Source organism: Fringilla coelebs (assembly GCF_963513975.1).
Source record: "Fringilla coelebs genome assembly, chromosome: 8".
Taxonomy (NCBI): domain Eukaryota; kingdom Metazoa; phylum Chordata; class Aves; order Passeriformes; family Fringillidae; genus Fringilla; species Fringilla coelebs.
This window is the reverse complement of record NC_140066.1, coordinates 21,681,789-21,707,393: the sequence shown is the minus strand read 5'-3', so window position 1 is coordinate 21,707,393 and position 25,605 is coordinate 21,681,789. Positions and strand designations below refer to the sequence as shown.

At 38.4% G+C, this 25,605-nt stretch overlaps 1 protein-coding gene across 2 annotated transcripts in view; it reads left to right on the top strand.

The window, feature by feature from the left end:
• The window catches only part of BLNK (B cell linker), an 84,612-nt gene that overhangs the window by 47,634 nt on the left and 11,373 nt on the right, over positions 1–25,605 (top strand). For both annotated transcript variants that reach the window (XM_084210777.1, XM_084210778.1), the window contains 12 exons: positions 8,540–8,605; positions 13,745–13,801; positions 15,805–15,854; positions 16,803–16,843; positions 17,672–17,828; positions 18,963–19,132; positions 19,598–19,679; positions 20,442–20,522; positions 21,908–21,933; positions 22,459–22,487; positions 22,817–22,912; positions 23,681–23,723. In XM_084210777.1, the coding sequence (XP_084066903.1) occupies positions 8,540–8,605; positions 13,745–13,801; positions 15,805–15,854; positions 16,803–16,843; positions 17,672–17,828; positions 18,963–19,132; positions 19,598–19,679; positions 20,442–20,522; positions 21,908–21,933; positions 22,459–22,487; positions 22,817–22,912; positions 23,681–23,723 (898 nt within the window). The remainder of the gene's footprint in view (positions 1–8,539; positions 8,606–13,744; positions 13,802–15,804; positions 15,855–16,802; positions 16,844–17,671; positions 17,829–18,962; positions 19,133–19,597; positions 19,680–20,441; positions 20,523–21,907; positions 21,934–22,458; positions 22,488–22,816; positions 22,913–23,680; positions 23,724–25,605) is intronic.

The window sequence follows — 25,605 nt, the reverse complement described above, 5'->3', positions numbered from 1 at the left end:
CACACCCGTGTTTTAGCCCAGCAAAATGTAGGCTGAACATAAGGTCCCATGAAATCCCACTTCAGTGATTTGAAAGCTGTTTCACAGGCACAGGGAAAGGAGGACACCAGCTGCGTTTGCTGTGCTGATGAGCACAGACAAAAGTTTTTTCTGTAGGATTGTTAGGTCCTGTTTGCCATACAAAGCACAGGATTTTCATTAAAAGATAAAGTTTTATAATCTCTATTTCCTCTAGTTTTATGTCAGCTTAAATAGTTCATAAATTCTCTCTCAACTCTGGACTTTGGAATGAAATGAGATAGGAAATGCAAACTTCCCCAAATACCACTGCAAAAATCCATTCTTTCACTCAGTGGGACTTCTCCAGTCAAATCCTCTTGCTTCTCCCTCTGACCTTGCTTCAGCATAGCATAGCCTCCATCCCATCTATATTTGTCCTTTTTTATTCCCTCTCTGCACAACCACTTCATTCTACCAATCCCTTTAAAGCTTCTTTTCTTCTTTCCAGCTATGTCATCCAATCTGGACTAATCCCCAGGCTAATAAACCAACCAACCAAAACAACCAAACCTGAAACACACTAATTTTTATTTTAAACAAACAAACAAACAAACAAAAAAAGGCACCCACCCACAAACTGAAGGGGGGGAAACCCAAACTAAACCACCACATAGGATTTATTCTTACACAGAATTTCTTTGTATAATGCTGTTTATAGAAAGTATGTTTAAGTGTGATTGTGATCTATGTGTGTTTCAAACAGAAATATGGCAATGTGGACAAAATGGTGCAGTATAATATTGAAACTATCAAGAGATGCCCTGCTTTAGTCTCTGCAGCAGTGTCAGGTGTGATGTGTTCACAAGATCTGCTATGCTTATATAGTACCTATAGCTGCATTCTTCTTGTGCTGGCAAAATTATTAAGTCATTGGCAAATAAAATATGTTCCAAATAAAATAAGGCCTTGTAGTGACACTAAAGGCCTGCTAAAATAACTGCTAAAATAACTGTCCAGAGTAGGAGCATTTGTCAACCATAGCAATGACAAGTGACACCGTCCTTGGCCTGCAACTGTCAGTTACTCAGCAGAAGAAAATAATTTAGGTTTGATCTAATGACATAGGGTGGTATTTTTGGTTTTTTTACTAAAATAATAAATTATTAAGAGCCAAGCAAATAACCCTATAAATTAATTTTCATGCCCATGGGGAACAAAACAACATTCCAGCAAACGTGGCAAAACTCTTTTTTACTATTAGTTTATAAATGTGCCCCACACAGCTGTGTAGAGTGCTAGATATTAAATCATAATATGATATTGCAGGTACCCAGTGATATGTTGATTCCAGAACAAAACACTTTTGTGTTTTACAGAATCATTCAAAATCTACATATTGCACAGGACATTGAAATGTGATAGATGCTTTGCTTTTGGAAGGCAAATATGGCAATCATAAATCGTGACAAAAAAGCCCCACTGGAAAACTATATTAGTTTATATGCTCAGCAGACAAGAGAATTGAAAAATTGATGAAAACAGTGGCTAAAAGGGACAGTACTTTCCCATTTGGCTTTAGGGTATCATCTTAGATTTTTGGTAAACTGTAAGAGGATGCAATGTAGATATGTCTGGTTTGTGCTAGCTGTAATAAATTGCTGAAGAGTAACAGGAGCTTGAAAATTCTATTAGCATCTTTATCTTAATTGGTTAGTATATACATTTTGAACAAGTTTATTTTCCAGACATAAGCAAAGCCAGATGTGTAATGCTACAAGTTTATGACCTCAGCATAAATTACTACATAGTAAATGCTTTAGAAATAATTGAAATAAGGTATTTTATATGTAAATGTGAAATGTAAATTGTGATGTGTACATATTGTACTCATATGTATTATGAGGCAGTAATATGAAAAACATGACTATTATGTTTTTCAAGCTTAATTCAAGGGGAAACCAGGTGAAGTAAGCTATTCATAGAAGAGGCTATACCATGTGTCTTAATGTTTTCTTCCTATCTTAAAATATGGATGCTGTAGGTATCTCTGCAAGATGCACCGAGGCAGCAAAGTGCTACTGGAGCTGTAGCTACATGCCAGTTGAATTTGGCATAATCTGAGCTGCTGCCAATAGAGCAGGTCCCTTTCTTCCACCCTCCCAAGGCTCCTGCTCGCTCTGCCCTCTCACTGCCACCAAGGTTCCAGTGACCACGTGACAGAGCTGGGTCTGATCCTGCTGATATCTAAATTGGCAAAAGAAAAAAGAAGTTAGTTTCCCAGCTGGAATTCCCATGATTCATCATAGCTGGGGAAGCAGCGAGGGCAGAGAGGAGCGGAATTTCCCCTCTGAGTGGCAGCCCACGTGGGCTCCATTAAAGTGACCTAGGGACCAGCCAGGGAATTTCTCCAGAGTTTAACAAAATTTGTTTGGCTTCAGAAGATAACAAACCTGATCCCTGAGCCTCCATTAGGTGTCTGTCAGTGCCACCGCACATCTATGATGGGTATAATGCTTCTGTAGCTTCAGCAAGAACACTTTCAGCCCAAGTACAGCAGTGTTTGTCAGTGGGAATATTCTGGGTCCATACCAGATCCTGTCTTTATTCATTTCCCTACGATGCCGTTCTGCTTCCTCTTCTTGTTGAGAAATAACAGCCACTTAAGTCTTGTAAATTTCTTCCCTTGTTCTCCTTCAGTGGCCAGGCTGTAGGGCACTAATCCTTCAGGGAGGTACAGCACTTAGTTTTAACTAGAACTGTATTTTAGAGTAGCCTAATGGGTTGAACTTCCTCCTGCTGCTTGAAAACCTTCAAGAAAAGTGGAGTAAGTCTTGTGAATGAGGTTTCTGTGTGGGGGTTGTTTTTTTGTTTTGTTTTGCTTTTTAATCCATTAACTTACATCCAGAGAGCTGGTGCAAAAAAGATCAGCAAACCAAAAAAAAAGGCTCAAAACAGAGCAGGTCAGTTACAGAACAGAACACATAGCTTATCTTTTTATGTCAAGGAGTGACATGTAATACTCACTTACATATCGTAATACCTCATTATTTTCTGTATTCCCTATGGTGTCACTGTTAATCAGTTGGGATAAAGGGAAGAGCAATCTGCATGAGGTGTCCAAATCCTGGATGGTTTCTTGGTTGGTTTGTTTGTTTGTTTGTTTGTTTGTTTGTTTGTTTCCAGGCAAATTCAAATGCTTAGCATTGGAAACCTAGAATGGGTTCTTTCAATATGCAGAGCTCCCAATCATCCCAAAGTACTTACACCTTTTACTTTCATATTAGGCATGATTTCTGTCAAGAATGTGTTATTCCTTTGCATGCTACATTTTTTATTAACTCAGTGAATATTGGCACTTACCAGTACAAGGACAACTGACAGCTTTTTTGTAAAGATTACATAGAGGACAAATGAAGATGAACAATACAATCAATATTTAGCCTTTCTGTGCCTCTCTGTGTACCATGTAAACACACACCTGCTCTAACTACGGGGTTTGCCTTTGGGCAAAACAGTGGATGATTCAAAAGTGAGCAGAACAGGATGTTTCTGAGACTTTAAGAAATCAACACTCTTCTCTAAATGAATATAAACTATATTCATTTCTCCTTGTGCATCTCCCAAACACGGGTGGGAACAATTCCTTGTTTCTTCTTCCTCTCAGATAGGTAGCTGTAATTGACTTCTCCCAATAAGCAAACCTCTTTGAACTTTTCTTGTCAGCTTTGAGATAGCTTTACAGATAAAGATCAAAGGCTCAGTGCCTTGAATGGATGGTTTGGTGCCACAGGTTACTATCTGCAGTTCCAAACTTCCTCTTCTCCCACCAAGAAAGCCATTGCAGGGGGTGGATAAAATCCCAGAGTGGATGAGGGGCCCTAAGGCCCTACCTTGGACCAGCAACTACTGAAGTGGTTTATCTGACTGCACCTCAAGGATTCAGCTGTCTCTCTTACACATTTCTATGCATTTTACACATATCTCAGCCATTGAAAATACCATCTGTGATCTGGGTGGCTGATTGAACCTGGCATTTCCTTGCAAATGACTCCCACTCTTGCTGTTCCAGGTGGAATATGATATAAGGGTGTGTGCATGTAGAGATCTGAAGCACCTGAAGGAGGTCGAATGAGGAATTAGATGCTTTCTGTATTTGGTATTTCTTTTTGCTTTCTACTGAGGAATTAGAAGTGAAGCTGAAGGGGGTAGAGTTGTTTTATAACATTCAATTACATTGTCTTTGAAGCACAAAAGTGACAAGTAATATGAAAATACATCTTAAGAAGACATCTAGTTCACCAAAATCCATGTTTTTCCACAAAGACCATGGCATGAGCATTGCTTTCATGGAAGCCTGGCATAGGAAAGGTGGTCCTTTTCTGGTTTGTTAATTCAGTTTGAGATATTCAAGATATTTCAACATAAGAGCTACATGCTTTTCAAAATCTCAAGTGGTAGTTTTATAAATCCCCTTCTAGGTATCAGGTTCTCCCCCCAAAAGGAAGCAGGAGTCTTCCCTTTGTCCAGAAACAATAACTTTCTTTCTTAATTTGGTCACCTGCATAGCTCTTTATAAAACTGAATAATAGAAACACAAAACAAAGACCAGCTGGGGAGAAGGTGGTGGGATAATTGTGCTGTGAAGTCATAAAGCAGGGGTCTGGACATGCTGTTCTTTTAGTTTCATATTCTAATGTGGGTTTTTTTTTAATTAATAGAAGTAGCTCTTTGAGTTCTGGTTTGTACCTTCTAATAGCTTAGCTTTTATTCTCCAAATGTGTTATAATCTTCCTTGCCTTCTGTTTTGTGGTTCATTCCTGTAAAACCTTTTAGCTGAGGCAAGTGGGTATTTTTGGAGACTTTTTGTTTTAAGTCTAAATTTGCACTTACTACATCCCATGCTAGGTTTCTAATGCCAAGTATTTAAATTTGCCTGAAAAAGAACCCAAGCAAACAAACAAAAACTCTGAAAAACATTTTCTTTCTTTTAATGGGATTCACCTTTCTTAAGCCAAAAGTGAGTGCTACACCTACCCACAGTTTTACCTAAAGTGAATGGATAAAGTAATCTTCAGAAAATGTGACTTTCTAGGCACAGTACTACAGGCTGTCCTGTCAGTGAGAAACAGATGTACCCAAAAAGGTATAAGAACATGCAATTGGCATGCAGATTGTCTGTTTACAGTGTGTTTCTTTTTAAAATTATTTTTACCATTTTAAAATGAATTCAGCTTCATCAGTTAAAGACCTAACTGATGTGAGGAGGAGGAGAAGGAACATACAGGTCCCTTAATGTTGAATGAATCAATATTGCTTGTAAAGCAATTACAGAGTTATAATACCCATAAATACAATTTCTCAAAAACTAGTCTAAATGGTGGGAGAATTCCATATTACACAAATCTGAAAGTAAGACAGATTCTCTTTCTCAAGTCTAGGGACTCTCTAACTCATCTCACATCTGAGTTGAAAACTTGTTACACACATTATTCTTCTTCATTTTTCTCTTTAAAACCTATTTTACCTTTGGAAAGCTTCTGTAGGATAGTGTGCTTGCCAAAGAGCCAAAGGCTTCCAGGTGATGTTTGAAGGTGGGGACGTGTCACAAGCCAGGCCTGCCCATCTTCCTCACTTCATCATCACATATTCCTCATGAGCTGAGCTGTGACCAGATCAAACAGAGGGTGGGTTTGTTTCATTTTGTTTTATCTCTGCCAGTCCTTGAGTGCAGCAAGCACACAACAAATCCTTCTTTCAGGATGTATGGTATTTATAATGGGAAAACTTTCCACCTTCCTTCAAGTACTTATCACAGCTACTTACACCTTTGTCATTTGATCTGATAATTCTGAATTACTGGAGTTTTTAGCTACAAAAATAGCAACACAGGGCTGAAAAGACTTTTGTTTTAGGTTTCTGTCTTTTTTCTTATTCCTTCCAACATGCAGAATTTCTAATGCACTTGTAAGAAACCTAAAACTTTTTAGAAACACCTACAGCCAAGACTTCCAAACTTACTATCTGCAGAACTTTGAAAATCTATTGTGTGCCATGAGATCCTGATCAAAGGGTCCCATCCAGTCTATGCAAGTTACAATTAAAATGGATCTCAAAATATCTATTGCTGAAATGTGTTTTCAAAGATTGGCAGTAACACAGGCTGCCCTTTTATCTGCAAACCTGATTTTGCATAAAAAGATCCAAGCAGGTTTAATGAAGAGTCGGAGCTTGTAGTTAAAGAAGCAACTTTAAGTTTTACCTCTTGATTATCTTTAATTATATGCAATGCAAAGTAAGACAAGCATTACTCATTATTTTTATTTACAGTAGTAGCTAGTGGAGGTCCTTGAGTTGTTCTAGTATCTGCTCATCCCAAGAGACACTAAACATGAGTTGGTGATGAGGTCCTGACTCAGGAGTTGTGAAGGAGGAGGTTGTAGTTCTGTACCTGACACAAGGGCTGCCTGCACCTGGGCCATGGCAGCCCCCATTGCCTGGGTACTCCAGGGCTGCTGCTCTGCTGAGGTCCTCTCTCAACAAACCCCTTTTCTTGAAGTACAATCTCAAGTGTTTGAGAGCCATACAACAAGTATTTTACTACTAGTCAGATCTGTAGATTCAGTCAAAACTCTAGGTGTAAAAATGCCCTTCTGTGTTTCACTTTCCTCACAGCTCTGCAATGGCCTTTGGGCCTGGGATTGAGTGCTTGAAGATTTGGAGAACCCTCTTGCCATAGACTTTCCTATCTGCCTCTCATCTTCTGTCTCTCTAAGATCACAAATCAGACAGACAGCTCTTCCTAAAACTTTTCAGTTGTTGCCTTTTATATGGCCTGGCATTTAAAGAAATTTCAGCCTCCAGCTAACTGGACAGACTGGTTTTTGCAGCTCCTTCAACTCTATGGGTGGAAGGGGATTCCACTTGAACAGGAGATCAGCTGTGCTTGATGGCTTCCTACACTTCCCACTTAGTGCACTGGTTATCTGTTTACTCTCACAGGCTTCAGACAAGTTAAATTCTCCAGGGACAAAAAACAAGTATTTTAACAACTCCTACAAAGAGCTGTTTAACTTTAAAAGCTGAAAAAATTCACACTAAAGTATATTAGGTACTCTCTAATTTATCAAAGTTGTAATTAGAAACCTAAATGCCTCCATAAAAAGAGTAAGGAATAAGAGACACGGATTTTTAAGAAATTTGACTATGCAAAAAATGGGAATGTTTCCATTTCAGTCCATCTACTTGGAAAAAATATCATAATAGCACCAGTGCGCGTCATTTCCTTTTTTAAATATAAATATGTAATAAAATGATCTTTTAAACTGTAGCCTTATTCAAGACTCATGGAAGATCCATGATGCTGTAATCAATTCACCTAAATATGATCAAATGAAAAGCAAACGAATTCAAGCACTTATCAATTTTGTACTTATTTGCATGCATGTGAAGATTTTTTAGCAAATAAATTACAATATAGAATAAAACTAGTATCATGAAAAAAGCCCACCTTTAAAACAATAATTTTGCTAATGTAAAGATATTAGTGTCTGTGATGAGCAATAAGCAATATTCAGATAGAAATCTACAATTGTTGGTGAGTTCTATCTCTGACAAACAACAAAGGAAATGTAACTGATGCTGACATCCATCCCTAATTGAAGTCTGGCAAGCCTTTTAGAAGAAACACAAACACTTAACAACCATTCTCCCCAAACTAGAACAAAACCATTTAGATCTCCTCTCATTCTTTTCATTCCTCATTACTTTTCATTTATAGACACTGCCAGGTGCCAGCTGGGGCACAGCACAGGAACAGCAAACTGCAGATGATGGCTATTTCTGATATTTCAAGCAGAACCAGAACCTGAATCTGTTAAGAAAAAAACCCCAACAAATACAACAGGAAAAGCAGAAGTTCTTCTGAGCTTTTCACCTCAGAGTTAATGTATCTGGTTAGTTTAGATAATAATCCAAGCTACTCTTATAGGTGTGGTATATTCTTGTTGGAAATTCTGCAGCATTTTGCTGTACACCTGTTTCTCACAACTATAAGTAATTAATTTCTTTAAATTAGCAGGTAACACTATATAATTTTGCTGTAAATTATCCATTTGAGATTTCAGTAGGAGTAGAAGATGTGCTTGTGAATCCTTTGTCCATTATTCTCATTATATTTAAGTGTCCCATGTATGGCCAGAAGTCAGAGGGCATCACCATTATAGCCTTGCAGAGTTTTGAAGTCAGTTCTAGATAAAATGTCTACATTTAAATATTCTAAACTATTAATTTAGGCAAGGATTTATTTTTTCCTGATGAACTTACTCTTAAATTGATTGTTTATACTGTATTTAATTGTATTTAGAAGGATAACAAATAATGCTAAAGAGCTCTTTAAAAGGAAGGAAAACTTCTTGCACAAATGATTTAATAATTAAACTACTTATTGAAGATATATTGAAGATATATTGTATTTTTCTTAATTTGTAATAATGTTCAACTACTTGGTAAATTAATGCTGGCTTTGTTTAATATCTTACAGGAAGCTTCAAAAGATGGTGCATGACATCAAGAAAAATGAAAGTGGGATAATAAACAAGTTCAAAAAGTAAGTTTGCAATTCCAATGCCTAGTTTTATCAATGTGGGGAAGTTTGGATTGTGAGCAGAGTGGTGTGTAGTACTTCAGTGATGGGACCATGTCATTCCAGGGGGATGCGCTTCAGTGCATGGAAAGAGCTTTGGTTCAGACTGCGACCTGCAGAATTGTCATCAGTATTAAGGCTATCATAAAGGAGTTGTAGAAGTGGAGTCCAATGATAGGTTGTGTTTGTAGCCTTGAAAAAAACCAGTATTTTAGTGAAGAGCCTTTTTTTTTGGAATGTTTGCTGGGAATGGTCATTGCTTGTTGTTTGCATGTGTGCCTTTCTCCTTAGGCAGCTGTTTAGGCTTCCCACTGCAATTAAGTTGAATTTGAGCTCCACCTTGAACCAACTGGTCAGACATCATACTTAAAATTCCCATAAAAATGCAAAGTCCTGCTGGGTTTCAGTCTCATAAAACAAAATCCAGCATTACCTAGCACCCTGATATATAAGATATACTGAACAGCATGCAGATTGTGTCACGGGCATGAAAGTATTATAAAGTATTCGTATGTATTTATACATAGAAAGAAATTCCAGTAATTTTGCATCCTTGTCAAATGAATACACTATTCACTGTTTCCAGACAAACATCTATTTAAAGCAATTAGCTATTTAGCACACTTTTCTTAATGCAACAGCTCATTTGCATTGAAATTCCATTTGAATGTGATTTTCTCATTCAGATGTGTTTCTTTACATGGGTCATTGGCAACAAAAGTATTAAGTACTTTTAGAAGTTAATTACAACACCTATCTGCAGTGTTTCCAGGACAACCATGTTAAATTCTGGAAATACAGCTCTTGTACATAAAAGACACGTGAAAGTACTGTTTTAAATTGTTTTTAAAGATGGCTGAGTTCAAGGGAAGCAGCTAATTCTCAGTGTAGCTGAAGCGATCAGTCAGCTGCTGGCAGCAGCAGTGGGGCCCTGCCAGGTGTGGCTGTGCAGGAGCTCTGGAGAGCCAGGCTGGCTCAGCTCCTGGCCCTGCTGCCAGCCCGGGCAGGGCTGGTGTTTGTGGGCAGCTGCTGGAGCTGCCAGAGGAGGGGGACGCGCTCCCAGGAGAGCAGCGCTGCCCAGCTCTCCCGTTGCTCAGGCAGGAGGGGTAATCTTGGCCTCCAAGGCCTCCTTTGTGCTCTCATTTCCACTGCTGTGTTTTCTGCCCGCACACCTTTGAGCAGGCTCTGATAGTAAAACACCTGATCCATCAGATAGATTTTGGAGGTTTTTTTTTTCCTTTACTCATCCTCTTTTACTCTGAGATTGCTGCAGTTCACAGTTAATCACAGTCCCTTGCTATAGTTATTTCCATGCAAGCACAAAAGTCTCCCATAAAATGGCCCTCTTTCAACTACTTGGGGTTTTAAGTTAATTTGTGTTTTTGTTTTTAACACAGTGACCACTGTGTTCACCCCCCATCTACAAAAAACTCATTTTCACCTGGGATCTGCTGACAGGGAAGAGCTGCCAAGACTTTGGTGGGGTTTTGGAGGGGAAGGGGTTAAAGAGGGCTTCTTATAGTTGTTGCTTTTCAGTAAAGGGTGGCTTCCTGCTTCACAATAGTTGTTTAAAAGCCTCAGAGAGGAAAGATAACAGAAACAATAGAAGCAGCTAAGGTTTATCATTTGAGGCTACAAAGTGTCTCCTATAGTAGCCTGAACATGAATTCTGCTGTTAAATCAGTTGCTCTGATTGTGTGTCTTTCCTAAAGGGGAAGAACAGAAAAGGGAGAAGTAACATGAACCAAATGTAGCAGAAGCTGGGAAGGTCATCATTAAGTGTCAAAGATTGCTCCTATAGCGCTGTAATGCTTTGATTCACTCAAGATAATATATATATATATACATATATATATATATATATAAAAGAGCAGACTCAAAAACTCAAAGTATGACTGCAGCACAAAGCTCACATGTCAACTCTCCCAGTTATAAGAACACGAGGTATAAAAGCATAATGATCTTTCTGATGTTACTGTGATTCATCTGAGTCATAATAATTGTTTTTGCAGTTATGAAGATCAGAAATTTAGTTTTTAAAAATTGAAGAATTTCTAATATTTGCACATGACTTCAGAGTTCAGGTCTTGAACCCAGCACATAATGAGACTTGCAATAAAAGCATGAGTTGACAGCATTCAAGGATAGGTACAAGAGGCGCTAAGCTTTACAGAATTAGAGCTGGTTGTGTTCCTTACTGTGCAATCTTTGGGCACTTTTTTTTGTAAAAACAAACAAAACATGGCTATCCAGATGATCACTACTTCCATTTCAGTTAAAGGATTATTTTATTAAATGTCAAGGTTCTAAACATGACTGAAGCAGGAAAAAAGTCATTTAAAATGGGCTTTGTGTAGCATAGATTTATACATATGCTAGGAAAGAAAATCAAAATCAAACCTGTTATAAACAAATAATTTTAGAGAATTCAAATAATCTACTTGATTATCTGAAGCCTAAAGTTGTCACCCAGATGTATGCTGTAAGCCTCCGCTACACAAATTGAAAGAATTATCAAATATTCATGAAATGCAGTGACTAACTAATGACTTATTAGCAGTATGTGTTAAAACACTTCTAAAATCTGGATTGGCTCCTGATTATGCAGAAATGTAAAAGGTCTCGTGTCTCAAAACATTTGCTCTCCAGGTTAGTTCATCTGTGGGGTGCAGGTGGGGAGGAATTAATCTACTATCCATGTGTCTGTGGAAAGCAGGCTGAGCAGTCCTAGTAGCAGGAAAGAAATAGAAACGTTTTTTCGTTGCTTAAAAGTTCCTGTTTGTTCCCCATTCCAACCCAACGTTTTCTGGCAGTAAAAATATTGGCCACTGCAGGGTACCTGTCACCTGCTTGCCCTTAATCACATGCAGAGCTGTTTACAGCCCTGAGTCCCAGCTGCTGTGCAGATCACAGTGTCAAGGAGGATTATGTACTCAGGTGTAGAAGCAATGAGCGCAGCCAGCATTGGATAAACAATGAGAGCTGGGGGCCTTTTTGTCATACTCACATCCTTGGTAATACAGAAGAGGGAAGCAGAGCAATCATAGGTTTCAGGGTGCAGGATGGTGGCCTATGTTTGAAACACGCTGTAACTCATCTGTACACCATAAGCTTTAAGCCTCAAGGCTTTGTTCAGTGGAATCCTGGCTCCACTGAAGGTGGGTGTTAAAAGCCACACTGCATGCACAGCAAAGTCAGGACTTCACCTAAAGTTTTGTACGTGCTGACTTGCTGTGTTGAATAAGAAGCAAGAAGTTCAGTTTATTCTCTGTCTTGTAATATCCCATCCTTCACAAAGCCATCAGAAATCATGCACTTGTACTCATGGTTCTGACTGCACACTATCCAAATGTGTCCATTTCTTGAACATTTGCCACGTGACCTGGAAAATGGAACAAAGATGCTTTACCTAACTTTTTAGTTGGGTAAGTCTTTGCTTCACATTTGTGTGGTCCATTTTTCTATACCATTTATAATTTAGGCAGAAACTTCAGGCAGAAAAATAGTTGTGTCACTAAATGCCTGTTCAACCTGCATAGCTACAACTAAAAGACATTCATGATGAAACCCTTGGCAGTGGGAAAAGCAGTATTTTATGAACCAAACAGTGAGAGAAAGTACCAAAATCAAGCTGTACCATGCTTAGAAAAAGAAAAAAAGGAAAAAGTATAATACCTAATTTTAATTGTTATACATGAAAATTGCTGTGTAACTGAATAGAATGTTTTGAGTGTCAGGATATTTATAAATGTAACTGCCATAGCACATTGTAAGAACACGTGTGAAAGAGTCATAATAACAATTTCAAAAAAGAAATCACCTTCAATTTAATTTTGTCTTGTACATTTGCTGCATAATTCCAAATGTATAACAAACTCTTCCACTAGGAATACACAGTTCAGGAAAAGTTTATCTGTTCTCATCGCACCTTTTGGACCTCTGGAAATGTTTCTGGCAAAGTTCAATTAATTTATTGTGTAATCACAAGTGTGATGTTCTAGTGCATGTAAAGCTAATACCTACTGTAATCTTTAGAAACACTCAGGTCAGAAAAGATACCAGTATAATTTTTTAAGAACTATTATGTTAAAATGGTTCCTAACAAGGGAGTGCACTTTTTACAGACTTAACAATACAAAAAAGCAAGGGACTCTTGAAAACAAGGAGTTTTCAGGCATATCTTAAATGCTGGGGGACTGAGCAGAAACACTAGTAGGGAGATGCACCTGTGGGAAAATTTAAGTGCTACATGTAAAGGTCTACTAATATGTGTGTTTGGTTATTTTTCTGGGTGTAGTCTGTAAAAACAAGTGTTGCTAGAACAAAACACCCAGACCTCTGCTGCTGTTCATTTTAAAATTCTTCACTTAATACAGGAAAACCAAAATGTGCTACAAATTCTAAGTAATTAATATTTGCAACTCCTACAGGACCATATATGTCAGAAGAGTTAAGTACATGCCTAAATGTTTTGTTGGATCAAGCTCAGCATATTATAGGGGGAAATCTTGGAATGCATTGTTTTAAAATGGAATAATTTATTCTCTTAAAACTTGTTCTGAATTTCTGTACCCTGCATAATATTCTTATGTGAGAAGCATCTATAACATATGAAGTGTCTCAAGTGCTACCTGGTTATTTGTTGAAGCTCCAGTATATGTACTAGGATTAAATACATTTAAATGTGCATGGTCAGTTGGATGGCATTTGATTCTTGCAGTCCCTTCTCATTAACTTCAGGGACCAGGACAGAGTCAATTGCCATTCTGCAGGGATCTGTGTGGACAGTGAGGTCAGAGTCTGCAGCAGCTGGGTAACCGCGCCTTGGTGTAGGGTTGTGTCTTTTGAGTTTGTGTTGTGGTTTGCACGTAGGGTAGAGCTCTGGCTCCTGTAAAGTGAAGCTCCAGCTGACTTCAAAAGAGCTTGGATTCCAGTTCTGGCACTCAGAAAATCATACCAGTACTGGGAAAACTTCTTTTTAAGTGAATTTGAATTTTAGAATAAATAACATATTTGAAAAGATTCTAGCAAATATAGATGTGGCCGTAAACTGTTTCAGCTCTGTGACAGAAACATTGTTTCTTTTCTTCTATTGATATTCAGGTTCCAAAATGAACAAGTGGCCTTAATTTGCAAAACTGGGAAAGATACTTGGGATCGGTATGCTATTCCATAGCTGCACATGGCATGATAGGCTGCTTAGACACAGACCTCTGTTCTTCCCCTCGTGTGCTTTTGTTATAACGTATTTACACTTTCTGCCAGGGCCACTGCCAGGATTTACAGGGCCTGGTACCAAGTGTGGAAGATTTCTGTTTAGCAGTTTAGAATGTGTGATATTGCTTAGCCATGTACTTTGATATTGCTTAGCCATGTACTTTATACCATGGCCCAGACAGCCTCTTACTGTTGCCTCAATTCCACTATTTTCCAAGTCTCCCCCATTTCCGAACAACTCGTGGCAGGCATGTTGTAAAACACATCAAGAGATCTTGGTCTCCTCTTCCTAAGATGTTAGATGAGCCCTGGCAGTGGCCCTGGGATTTTCTTTCTAACATGGCTGTGCTAACCTGGACAGAAGACCGGAGCAGAGCTGTTGAGAATGCTTTTTAATTTACTGTTTGTACACTAAGTTACATTATGTTTCAGGAAGTTAAAACCTCTGAGGACACAGGTATCCATCATTGGTGTTGTTAGCCATGAACAAAGCAGGCTAACACTGCAAAAATAATCTTCCTGGTTTGGTTTTTGTTTGGTTTGGGGGGTTGGTCTTTTTTGAGTTTTAGCAATGCCCACACTATTTATTCATTGATTGATTCATGCATGGGGTGTTTTTGGTGACTGAGCAACAGAATTCCATTAATTCAACCCAGATGTAGCCAAAGCATTTCTCAAAACAGACAGGAAAATTTGTAAGTTGATGTGGTAGTGCCAGCCTGCCACCATCCTGAGTAAAAGCGGTACCTGAACAATGATACCTATGCAGCAAGCCTAAACAGGACCTAAATATTGAGCGTCAAATTCTTGTGGTAAAACAACATTTGCAAACATTATTGCTCAGAGATCCCAAAAAAACATTTTCAATTCTTTGGGGATGTGGTTTTTTTAAATATTTGCTTATTTTTGCAAATGAATTTGTTAGGACCTGACTGAAGAATGAGTGAAATCATCAGTTTAGTGGACAAAGCTTCAGGTCCACAGTGAGATCTCGTCAGTGCTACAAGAAAGCTGTCAGACAATGTTCAAAAGTCACTTTAAAGACTAATTTTAAAGTCATTAATTATCTTAATGTTTTATCTGGCTACTAAAAACAAAGGGTTGTTGTTTTTTCCTTCTGCAGAGGCATCAGTCTGGCCTGTGATGCCACACATGCACTATTCATCTTGACTTTAAACCCAAATTCTTCTCTTTCATTACAGGGTAGTGAAATAATTCAACTGACTGTAATTCAGTGTATTCTTTGGACAGCTGCAAGTTAGTAAGAAGTTTACACATATGTGTACTTCTGCTTGCTAGAGATATATATATATGTGCACATACTTATGAACCTACCTGTATAGCCAAAAAGATCCTTTCAGTATTTCTAGAAATCAATCATCTTTTGATTAACTTGGTATGTGATGACATTGTAACAGTTTTTACCAAAAAAGGGACGTAATAAAATAATAAAAAGTGGAATCTTTCACTGAGAGACCTGGTATACATTTAAATATTAACCATCAAATGAAGTGCATGCAAAATTATTTAGTTCTAAAATTACAAATGGAGAGTGCTACACCACTTTCTTATGCCATAGTCTTAATAAAGCCTCTGTGAACTTGAACAGATTTTCATCTTCTGATAGATCATCATTAATTTCTGCCCCCTATCTTATCTCTGTTTGGAAATGAAGAAGACATGGGGTGAGCAAAGAAGCTGTCCTTTCAACATATGTTCTTAGTGAAAAAATTATATTAAATTCTCAGATACTATTTTATTATTTTATCAGTTTCTAGCTTTTGAAAGCATTCTTCTACAGCTATTTGCTAAGCATCTGTGATGGTAATCTGTATTTCTTTAGCTGTGGGTATCTTTAGTTATCAGCTTTTTCATGTGTCTGGCTAATACTCTTTTCTGGTGAATGTTACTGATGAGATCATAAATGTAATAATTATAATTTACAGCCTTAAAAAAAAGCCACCGCCAAGTCTGCCACAAAGGGATTATGCTTCAGGTAAGGCTGCATTAATGTAAATTCAAACTGCATGTCTGTGTTAATTTGCTGTCTATATGCCTAACAGTATTTCAGCTATACAGTGCCTCATAATTTGTTTTTAATGAGAGAACAAGATACCATTATCAACAACGCTGAAGGTAGTTCACACCTCTGAAATGAAAGGCAAGAAAGAAATGATTAATTGTGCCAGCATAAAGAGTAGCAAGTAACCACTCTTTCAAAATCAGTCTTAATCAGAGTTCTGTATCGAGGCTGCTGTAAAAATGGAGAATTTGCATGCAGCCCCCTCCTTACAGAAACTGTGAAAGTAAATACGGAAGAAATTGAACAAATGCATCATTACGGATTTAAAATCTTAATGCTATTAATGTAATGATGACATCATGAACTATCTTAAAGGTAGAATCACCATGAATTATCTTAAAGGTAGACCTTTACTTGCTTATCATACAGCACTGCCCACAAACTAGTTCATGGCTATTTTTTACAAGCTAACAGCCATCTTGTTAAGATAAGAATAGAAGAAAGCAGGACAGAGTTTAGAACTTATCAGGTAACTGTTCCCTGTTTAAATATAAACACTTAACCAACTCTAAACCAGGGCCCAGAGGTCAGCAAGAGTTCCATTATCTAGAAATTGTCACCCCTACTTAAAAATGAGATGCATTAGCAGGACACTGGGGGTAAAGTGTGTGCTCTGCTGTTCAGACATAGTTTGTGATTTTCTAATGCTGTTCCAACAGTTCTGAAATAATTTGTCAAAAATAAGCAAGAAGGCATTTAATTTACTATTCTGTCCAAATAGATGTGTTGCTCAGAACTGTTTGGAAGTTTTGCTCACTCTTTTTTAACTGAATATGATAACTATAGATTGAAAAATCAATCTAAGACAAACATTTATATTCACTATTAGACCTCCTTAAATAACTCTAATGTTTGGTTTAGAACACGCAGACAATGAAGAGGAACAGTGGTCAGATGATTTTGTAAGTACATATTTTGGGCTAGTAGAAGGTTACTGTGGCAACAAGTTAGCTCAAGAAATAATAATAAAAGTTTCTTTTAAAGTCATCTACTTGTGGTAGAACTAAATATTATTGTAATGTTGTTATTTTTTACCTCAGTTTAATTCACAAGTAGCCACTGATTTTTAGCTGCCTCAATTTTTTTACATTCAACTTAGAAGTACTTTCAGAAGCACAGCCAATGGTAGCCACGAATGCTAAGGTTTTTGGATAAGTAAGCAAGTGGCATCAATTTGAGGGACTTCCTAAACTGAACAATAATTTCAGAAATCAGAAGAAGGTTTTATTTGGGGCAGGAAGGGTGGGAGGGGTGAGGAGAGGAAAGCCACTTCTTACTAAAAATGAAAACTTCTGCTAAGATTTTAGAAAACATTAGAATGAAGCAATTCACGACTGTCAGCCATGTAAAGTAATGGTGCAGCTGTCAGCCTGAAGTGACCAGTCTCCTTCTGGAGTCAGATCTTGAGCATCCCTTTAACTGGAGAGGGAGAGGAAGTGACAACACACACCAGGATCCATCTGGCTGGATCTAGAAAGGAACTATCCTAGGCAAGGAAACAAGCTATTGGTCCATAATTTGAAGACTGAGCTCTTGAGGTGAAAGGACTCCTTGGAGATAGCAAAAAGACAGGGAGCTCCTGTGAGGTGCAAAAGGGGAAGAGGCAGGGGGGCCTCTTTGCAAGAGGAAGCACAAAAAGGGAATATGATGTGTCTGTTCGAGGGTACACTGTTGTAATTTTGTGTTCTAGAATGCTATGAGATGAGAAATGGGGAGTTCTGTTTTTCTAGGACAGTGATTATGAAAATCCAGATGACCACTCTGACTCTGAGATGTATGTGGTCCCCAGTGAAGAGAATCCTGATGACAGCTATGAGCCACCTCCAAGTGAGAAGGAGAAAAAGAAGATTCCCTCTGCATTCCCTATTTCTAGGGGTGAATATGCAGGTAGTTATGGAATAGTTAACTATGCCACTTTGATAATTGCGTTTTGATCAGTACCAGAAGAGAAGAGGCCCCAAATGCACTAATCTGTCCTTTCCTCAAGAGTTTGCTTTTAATTCTCATACTCAGATCTTAAGCATTCAGGGGTATGATTTTTTTTTTTATTACAACATGAAACAGGTTAGTATTGCCAGTAGTTATGTTTATAATTTTAATATAATGTGTCCTAGAGACTGTGATAGACATCTACTAATGACAAAATTCAAGCAGAGATATGGGAAATACTATTAACTTCGAGCTCCAAATTAATCCACATATATTGATGCAGCAATTACTCTTAAAGATGAGGCACATAAGACTAGACAGGTCCCTTCTTAAACTTCTCTGTTTCTCCAATCATTATTCCCAAAGCAGTAAAACAGTAGCCCAAATATTCACTCCTTCAAAATTGGTACTAAGGATGATAAATATACTGAAAAACAGGACAGGATCAAGATTTTATTTTCATCAGTCCAGTATAAAGGGATTTTTTTCTTTCTGATTTGATTCTTTTCAACCATGGATAGGTTACATTGAAGTGAATGAAAGTTAGCTTCAGTTAAGTGAAGACTTGAGACATGGAGAAAAGAAACATTGACATGATACCTGCTTTCATTTTTGTATGACACCAGACTGTTACTGGTTGTAGAGTATTCATCAAAGTGTTAAAATACCACATAATTACTCATGGAAGTTTATCAGCCCTTCACCTCTGTGTTCTTTGAAAAAGGAAGGACTTGACACCCCAGAGAACCTGGCATAATTCATGTTGCAGTCCCACCCAGTGTCATTTTTCTCACGTCTCTATGCCCAGCACCACACAGCCACCACCTTTTCCCCAGGGAGTTGAACAGTTGTTGATACAGCAGCCAGTGCCTGGGCACCCACTGCACCTGATACAGCGGGCCAGGCTGCTGCCCTGAGCAAGGAAACAGCACCTGGTTACACACACATCTCAACATCAGCTCCAGCTGTGCCCAGGTCTGCCATTTGATCTGTGCTGCAGCCACAGCAAAGACTTTTGCTCAAGCAGTAGGAGACAATGCAGAGACTAATGTGTCATTTTTACTAAAATTGTTGTTTTCTGCCAATTAAAAGACAATCGCACCAGTCACCAGAATCTTCCTCCCATCAACAAACCCCTCCCAAGTACACCCAGTCCAGCCATCTCCAGACCAAAGAAACCATGTGTGCCATCCATGCCATTGCCATCTCCTGCTGCAAAACCAAAAGTGCCACCTAAGCCTAAGGAGTGCAGTGATGATGAGGTAAAGTTTACAGATATCCTTTTTATAACTGTGTAAATGTCATAGCAATGCCGTGGGCTGGTCTCTTTCTTAGCCTTCGTAGTACAAATCATTTTGTACATCACTAACAGTGACCTGCTGTCAGATATCCTAGGGGATATCTGCCTGCTTTGAGTATCAAGGAAGCTCTTTAGACCATGGAATAGCTCCTGATCATCCATAACAAGCTGCAGGCAGTGGGGAGGGAGTAATATCAAAGGCTGTTCCAGGACCAGGGGGAAGGGAGGGCTTCCACACACCACTGGAATAATTCCATAAAGGGATTTCAGTCTTTGGGATTCCCTTCCACACAGGATGATAAAGGTCTGAGATAGGAGTCACTGTGAAATGGCAGCTATTGTAAACTGCTGCCAGGGCTGCAATCCAAACAGTTTGATGACATGATGGAGGTTTAACTGAGAGATTTTTGTCCTGCATTTCTCATAGGATAACTACATTGTGCCAGTGGACAATGATGATGATAACTATATTGAACCCACAGAAGGCAGCGTGTCACTACCTACAAGATGTGAGTTTTAGTCATTTAAGCTTATAATTATTGCTTTATTAGGAATAATAGGGAAAAAAAATGGTAAAATAATGTCTGTTTCTAGGGTTCAAAGAGTGGAGAGGCAGCTGTTAAAGAGATCACAGCCTGCAAAAAGGCAGTTGGCTTCTTTGGCTTATGACAAGGCCAAGGAAAATTATTTTTAACTTTATTGGAAGACATGTTTAATTTCTGCCTCTCTCAGCTATTTCATAGTCCAGCCCTTGTACAACCAGGAGGCTTCTCATGACATTTGACCTGCCTTCTCATCTTAGGGGCAGTAGCATTAAAATTCTCTGTTTGCTGAAGTGCTTAGATATGCTTAGATATTTAGTAGATAAAGACAGACTTTGCTTTTATTTTTTTAAATCTCACTTATATTTATAAGTATATTTAGCTAGAGAATGAAATTACTGCAGCCCAAAGGTGAAAAGTAAACAGAGAGGAGCATGTAGCTCTGCTCTCTGACATCACTGACAGTATCAAACCTCTTCAGAAAGGCTGAAATACTGAATAATCCTTCTTTTTTTAAATGAGAGCTGCTTTCTGACTCAGTTGATTTATTCAAGGTCACACAAAACGTTGTCATTTGGACCTATTTAATATTCATTCTTATTGTATAAATGTTACATCGTTAGTTTGTAAACAGATGTGTGTATATATAAAATATATATGTGTATATATGTGTACATATACACAGATGCACAAATATATATATATGTACATGAATAAAATATGTTTCAGCACCTGTGAACAGATTTATGAAGACAACAAAGCCAGCCCCCTCTATTTCTCCAAAGCCTTCTCTTACTTCTGTTATGCAAGGTATGTGAAGCTTGCATTGCTGTTAGAATAAAATAATGTAAAACTGAAATATTAAATTATGCCTGATGTATTCACACCACTAACCCCATTACATACTAAAGTAAAACAAAAATGTGTTCCCCTTTAGCTTTTCTATGTTGTAGCAGTTGCTTTGTCTAACTTGAACAGTAAATCCACTTTAAGCATGAATAAAACTAGAACAAGTTATTTGCCCCAAATTAATTTATTTGTAGTCTTTTGCTCTGGTGGAGGAACACAAATGGATCAATTCAGCAAAAAGAATTATAGGACTCAGCATGTCAGTAATCCAATTTCACCATAGGAGTCAAGACCCAATACTTCAGACTTAACCATATAGAATTTCTGTATAGGCTGATGTCTTGCATGGCCTTTTATAACAGTGTTCCCATTGAGATTCTGTAAAGAGCAGTTTATTTGGAAAAAGAAACAAAAGCAGAAGCAAATAAGAGGAATCCTATTTGCTTTTGTAAATTCATATATTCTTGTTAATCTCTCTCTTCCAGCTTAGAGTTGTTTTGCATCCTCACTCTCATTAATTGCTTGGATGTAACCTTTCCAGACATGACACAGTTCTTTAAAAAGCTTTGCATATTCATTAGTAATGTGTTTAGCATTAAGTCACAAACTACAAGTCATAAACTAACATTTGTTATGAATTGCTTGAGATTTCGTGAGTTATTTTCCAGACATTTTAAAATGCCCTTTTCAGTTTCAGCCTTTCTGTAAATCAGTGTCGAGCAACAACCAACTCCTGACAGATGTTACTACAGAATAAAACATCTCCCCCTGGTGGGAGCTGGGACACTTGAGTGCATGAAATTTACTGAAATAGAATTCTTTTTGCATTGAAGAAACTGGGCATAGATAAAGATGCTGGTGGTTTTTTTCTTTCAAGATCTATGAATTAAAATATACTTGTGGGTCAGAACTCAGGGAGGGATGTTGGCCATGCAAATGAGCCAGCTTGTATTTATGACTGACCTGATTTCTTCCTCCCTGAGTCAAGGAAAGGCTAAATGCTGCTACAGGTGTCATAACACATTTTTTCCAAAATGACCCAGGTTTGCACAACACAAGCATTAATTTTGCTTGCAGGGGGGAGGGAATGAGAAGAAAAACAAAACAGGATGACACAGTGACTGCCTATCAGAATTCCTGTGACTTCACCTGCAGTTTCCCCTACAAGATAGGGGGTGGTTTTGCTCCAGGGTTTTGGTGGCAGATTAAAATTCTGAGCAGATTCTCCAAGGTATTTTCCAGAGTCCAAAGTATGACTGATAGAAATTCAGATCAGCTTTTATGGTAACATGCAGTATGGTTTTGCTACACTAAAGAATGCTTTTTATTTCTTCCCTGTCCTGTAGAAGTCTACGAGGTTCCTGAAGAAGAGGTGAGGCCTTTCTACAGTATCACTCCCACTGCCTCAGGCAGGGTACAGATGTGACTGTGAGAAAAGATTATCAGTCTTTCAAAAGGGAAAACTGGGAACGTATCTCTTCCTGCACTTAAAGCTTTCTGACACTCCCTTTTCAGAAATGGCAAACCATTTCAGAGGAGTAAATGGGAAGGGGAAAGTTTCCCAGTCCTCTGTGATAGTGATCCAATCTGTGAAGCAGCAGCCTAAGGGAATGTTTTACAGAAGCAGAACTGCAGCAGAGAGCAATGACAGTTCTGACAAAGTAATTTTTTTCCCATTTGCTGGTACTGACATAGCATATGGCCAAAGCAGATTTACTGATGTTGAGTTCTTGCCTGTCCCATCCTAATGTAGATTACCAGACAGAGCTCTAGTAGAAATCTGTATCACAATGCAAAAATAATATCTTGATGTGGTAACATAAATAGGATCATACATATTTATTTTATGAAATTAAAAAGTGACCAAAAAAACAATTCAGTGCATTTTCTCTTACAGGAAAAACCATCACCACCACCAGTAACCAGGTAACCCATTGCTGTCAATGTTTGTGCATTATTTAAAACTGTCAGAAAATATTTTTTCTCATCTACATGTCTGGTAATTCTTTCTCTAGAAGAAATACAGTAACAGAAGAAATACAAACAGTAAATATCTCTTCAGATTATCTGCACAAATATTATCAATCATTTCTATGTTAATTGCAATAACCCAAATGTAATACATACTAAAAAGAAATACTCTTAAGGTTACTTATTAGAATTTTGATGAGGTAGGGGAGAAGAAGGAGAGGTTTTGTTTGTATTCACTGTTGTTAAATGTAATTTTCCTTTATTAATTCATATTTCATTACTAGGTTCACCAAGCCAGTGATGTTTATGCCTGTTCAGAATACAGAGCACTCCCACATGCACAGCATGACCAGAGAGTCACCTAAGCAGGATAATTCCAGGTAAGTTAACAGCAGCTTAGATCAATAGGAAATATTAGCAGAGAAAAAAATTTCTTCTCTCCAATGTGTAGACTTCAAACAATAAAAAATTGTCAGGCCACTCAAATAGCTAGGGATGCTAGGACAAGGTGAGAACCAAAAGCTCTCCTTGCTTTGTGAACTTCTGTGTTGAAGGCAGTTTGCCATATAGATAGGATTTTCTGAAACATCCCTTTAGGGATCCGGTATAGGGATAAAATATCTCTGCCAGCCATTTAAGGTCTTATTAGCCATCTCTGCATCCTTACAAATTAGATGTTTTTGCAGTTGTATAAAATTGCTTGTAAAGAAACTGGGCTCAGTAAATCCATGGTTTATATCCCACGTCTCTGGCAGAAAAGGGAAAAATCATACTTGAGTGTGCAGACTACTTCACTCCTGTGTCCCCAGAAGCATAGAAAGCTGCATCATAAGCCCTGCCTCCTCTCTAGGTCATTATTTTACAGAGTGTGTTATGTGCCCCCAGAAGGAGGCATCCACAATCCTCTGTGTGTGAGGGTGTTTGGTGAGGTCCTGTGCAGTCACAGGGGACTAGGACAGGAGCTGCTCTAGAGTAGTTTCCCACCAAGGGCACAGCATCACCACAAGCAGTGTAGCTGTACAGAGCTGAAATCAAATCCATTTATGCAGACCTCCTTCCCTCTAGATCTTAAAAAGCCTGTCTGAGCCAATTAAATTAATTGTTATAACAAATCCTATTCATTATAACTTACTGTGTGTATTTTTCAGAAATATTTTGCCTCTCCCCAGAAGTCGTCTTCATCCAAAACCAGTGAGTAATTAATGGGCCGCTCTAAAAGAACGTGTTAACTTGAGTCCTGTGTTTCATGTATAAATAGATGGATTTTTCCTTTATTATGTGGATTAAATAACAGAAACAGATGACAGACTGTCAGATTCATCTAATATTGTGCTTGTTGCTATTAATCCTTTGGGCAAAAGAGCACTGGACATCTGGAAAAAGTTCAAATGTTTTTTGGGATATAAGGGATATATGTTTCAGTCCACAAAAACAATTTCTTGTGCCAGTTGTACTTCAGGAACCTTACTTTAAGTAGCAGAGGATTATTCTGCCCAATCTGAAGCACTTTTCCTTGAGCCTCATTCCTCTCAGATGGTGAATGATTAATGCTTTCTGAAAATGGAAACCTTCTAAAATGTCAGACTGGGTAGTCTGAGTAACCAGTATCACTAGGAAATGCAGTCCTTGAAGGACTAATTACAAGCCTTGGGTCCTAAGGCTATGTTTCAGCCAGTCCTTTTCTCCCTCTGCCTCCCTCTGCTCTTATCCTGTCCCTTGCATTGTGCTGGGTTGTTTAAGCAAAGTATTTGGAAACTTGTCCAGCTGCAGAAAGGAGTAAAAGCAAATGGTAAAAGATTCTTTTTCAGCCAGATTAGCTCCATTAATTGATCTACACCATAGCTCTACTCACAGCTGTGCCAGTTTTAGAGGGTCTTCCTGAGGAGCCAACCATCCAGAACAGAGCAACGTGTCAACCGTGTCAGCATCTGTGCTAAAAGCTGCACACTCAGACCCTGTCCCAGCCCTGTGCTCCACATTGTCCCCAGGAAATAATCAATCTACCAATAACTATATAGAGAAATCAGACACTTAAAACCAAGAATTTCGGGTCATAGGATTAGAAGTTATGGTAACAGTGCAGGTGCTACATGAGCACCTTATAGTCTTCAGTCTTTAAATATCTAGATGTACCGAGCAGTTCTTATGTACAACAGCATTTTAGTTTCCCTTCCACCTCATGACAAAGTTCTTCCCATTTAGAACTCTATCCTTTGGGATTCTGAACAAATCCTAAGCAGTTCCAGATTTGGGATTTCTCTTTTATTAAATAGTTTCTCAGCTTTTCTTACCAATACAAGATAAGAAAAAAAATCTCATGTCTCAAGGGAAAATGTTGGACAGAAATTCCACTATCTGATCAGCACTAAGAATACTCCTGCTTCAGAACAGATTCAAGTGCCATATTGCAGCTGAAACCTCTCCATTAATGCATTTTCAGAGCTTGCATTTGAGATGGATATCATCCTAGCTTTGCAGAGAATAAAAAGAGACTATCCTTTAGCTGGAGCCAGACAGTGAGTGAGTTACAGCTCCAAGATGAAGCTCCCAGACACACACTCATCTGTACCATGGGTGTATTCAGCTCCTGGGTGCTTGCAGTTCACCAGTTTGTCACAGGAGTCAGCCTAGGAAGGAGTTACCCAGTGCAGTCCCAATTCTGGGGTCTTTGCTTGTCTTGTAAGCCTTTACAATTTTAAATAAACAGGGTAATGAGCATGATTTTATCCAGTGCTCTGTTGTTCCTTTCCATCCCTGGCTACAGCAGCTTGACAAAGGCCAAACAAAAACGGAAACATCTGTTAACTGCTCCCATTCAGTCTGCTGTCAGCACTAACCAGCACTGATCATGTGCACAGAACTGTAACCCTTGTTCCTCTCAAAGGCCTGAGCTGACTGGGAGAAAAATTTTGCCATGTCTCATTTCCCCAACTGCTGGGTGATGGATTACACCTCTCCAGGCAGAGAATGGAGGCATTTGTCACTAACATTAGTGAAAAGCTATTAGCTGAGTAGATGAAGACAGACAAATTAATAACTGGTGCCTCTTTGAAAGATACTTATCAGATGGCAG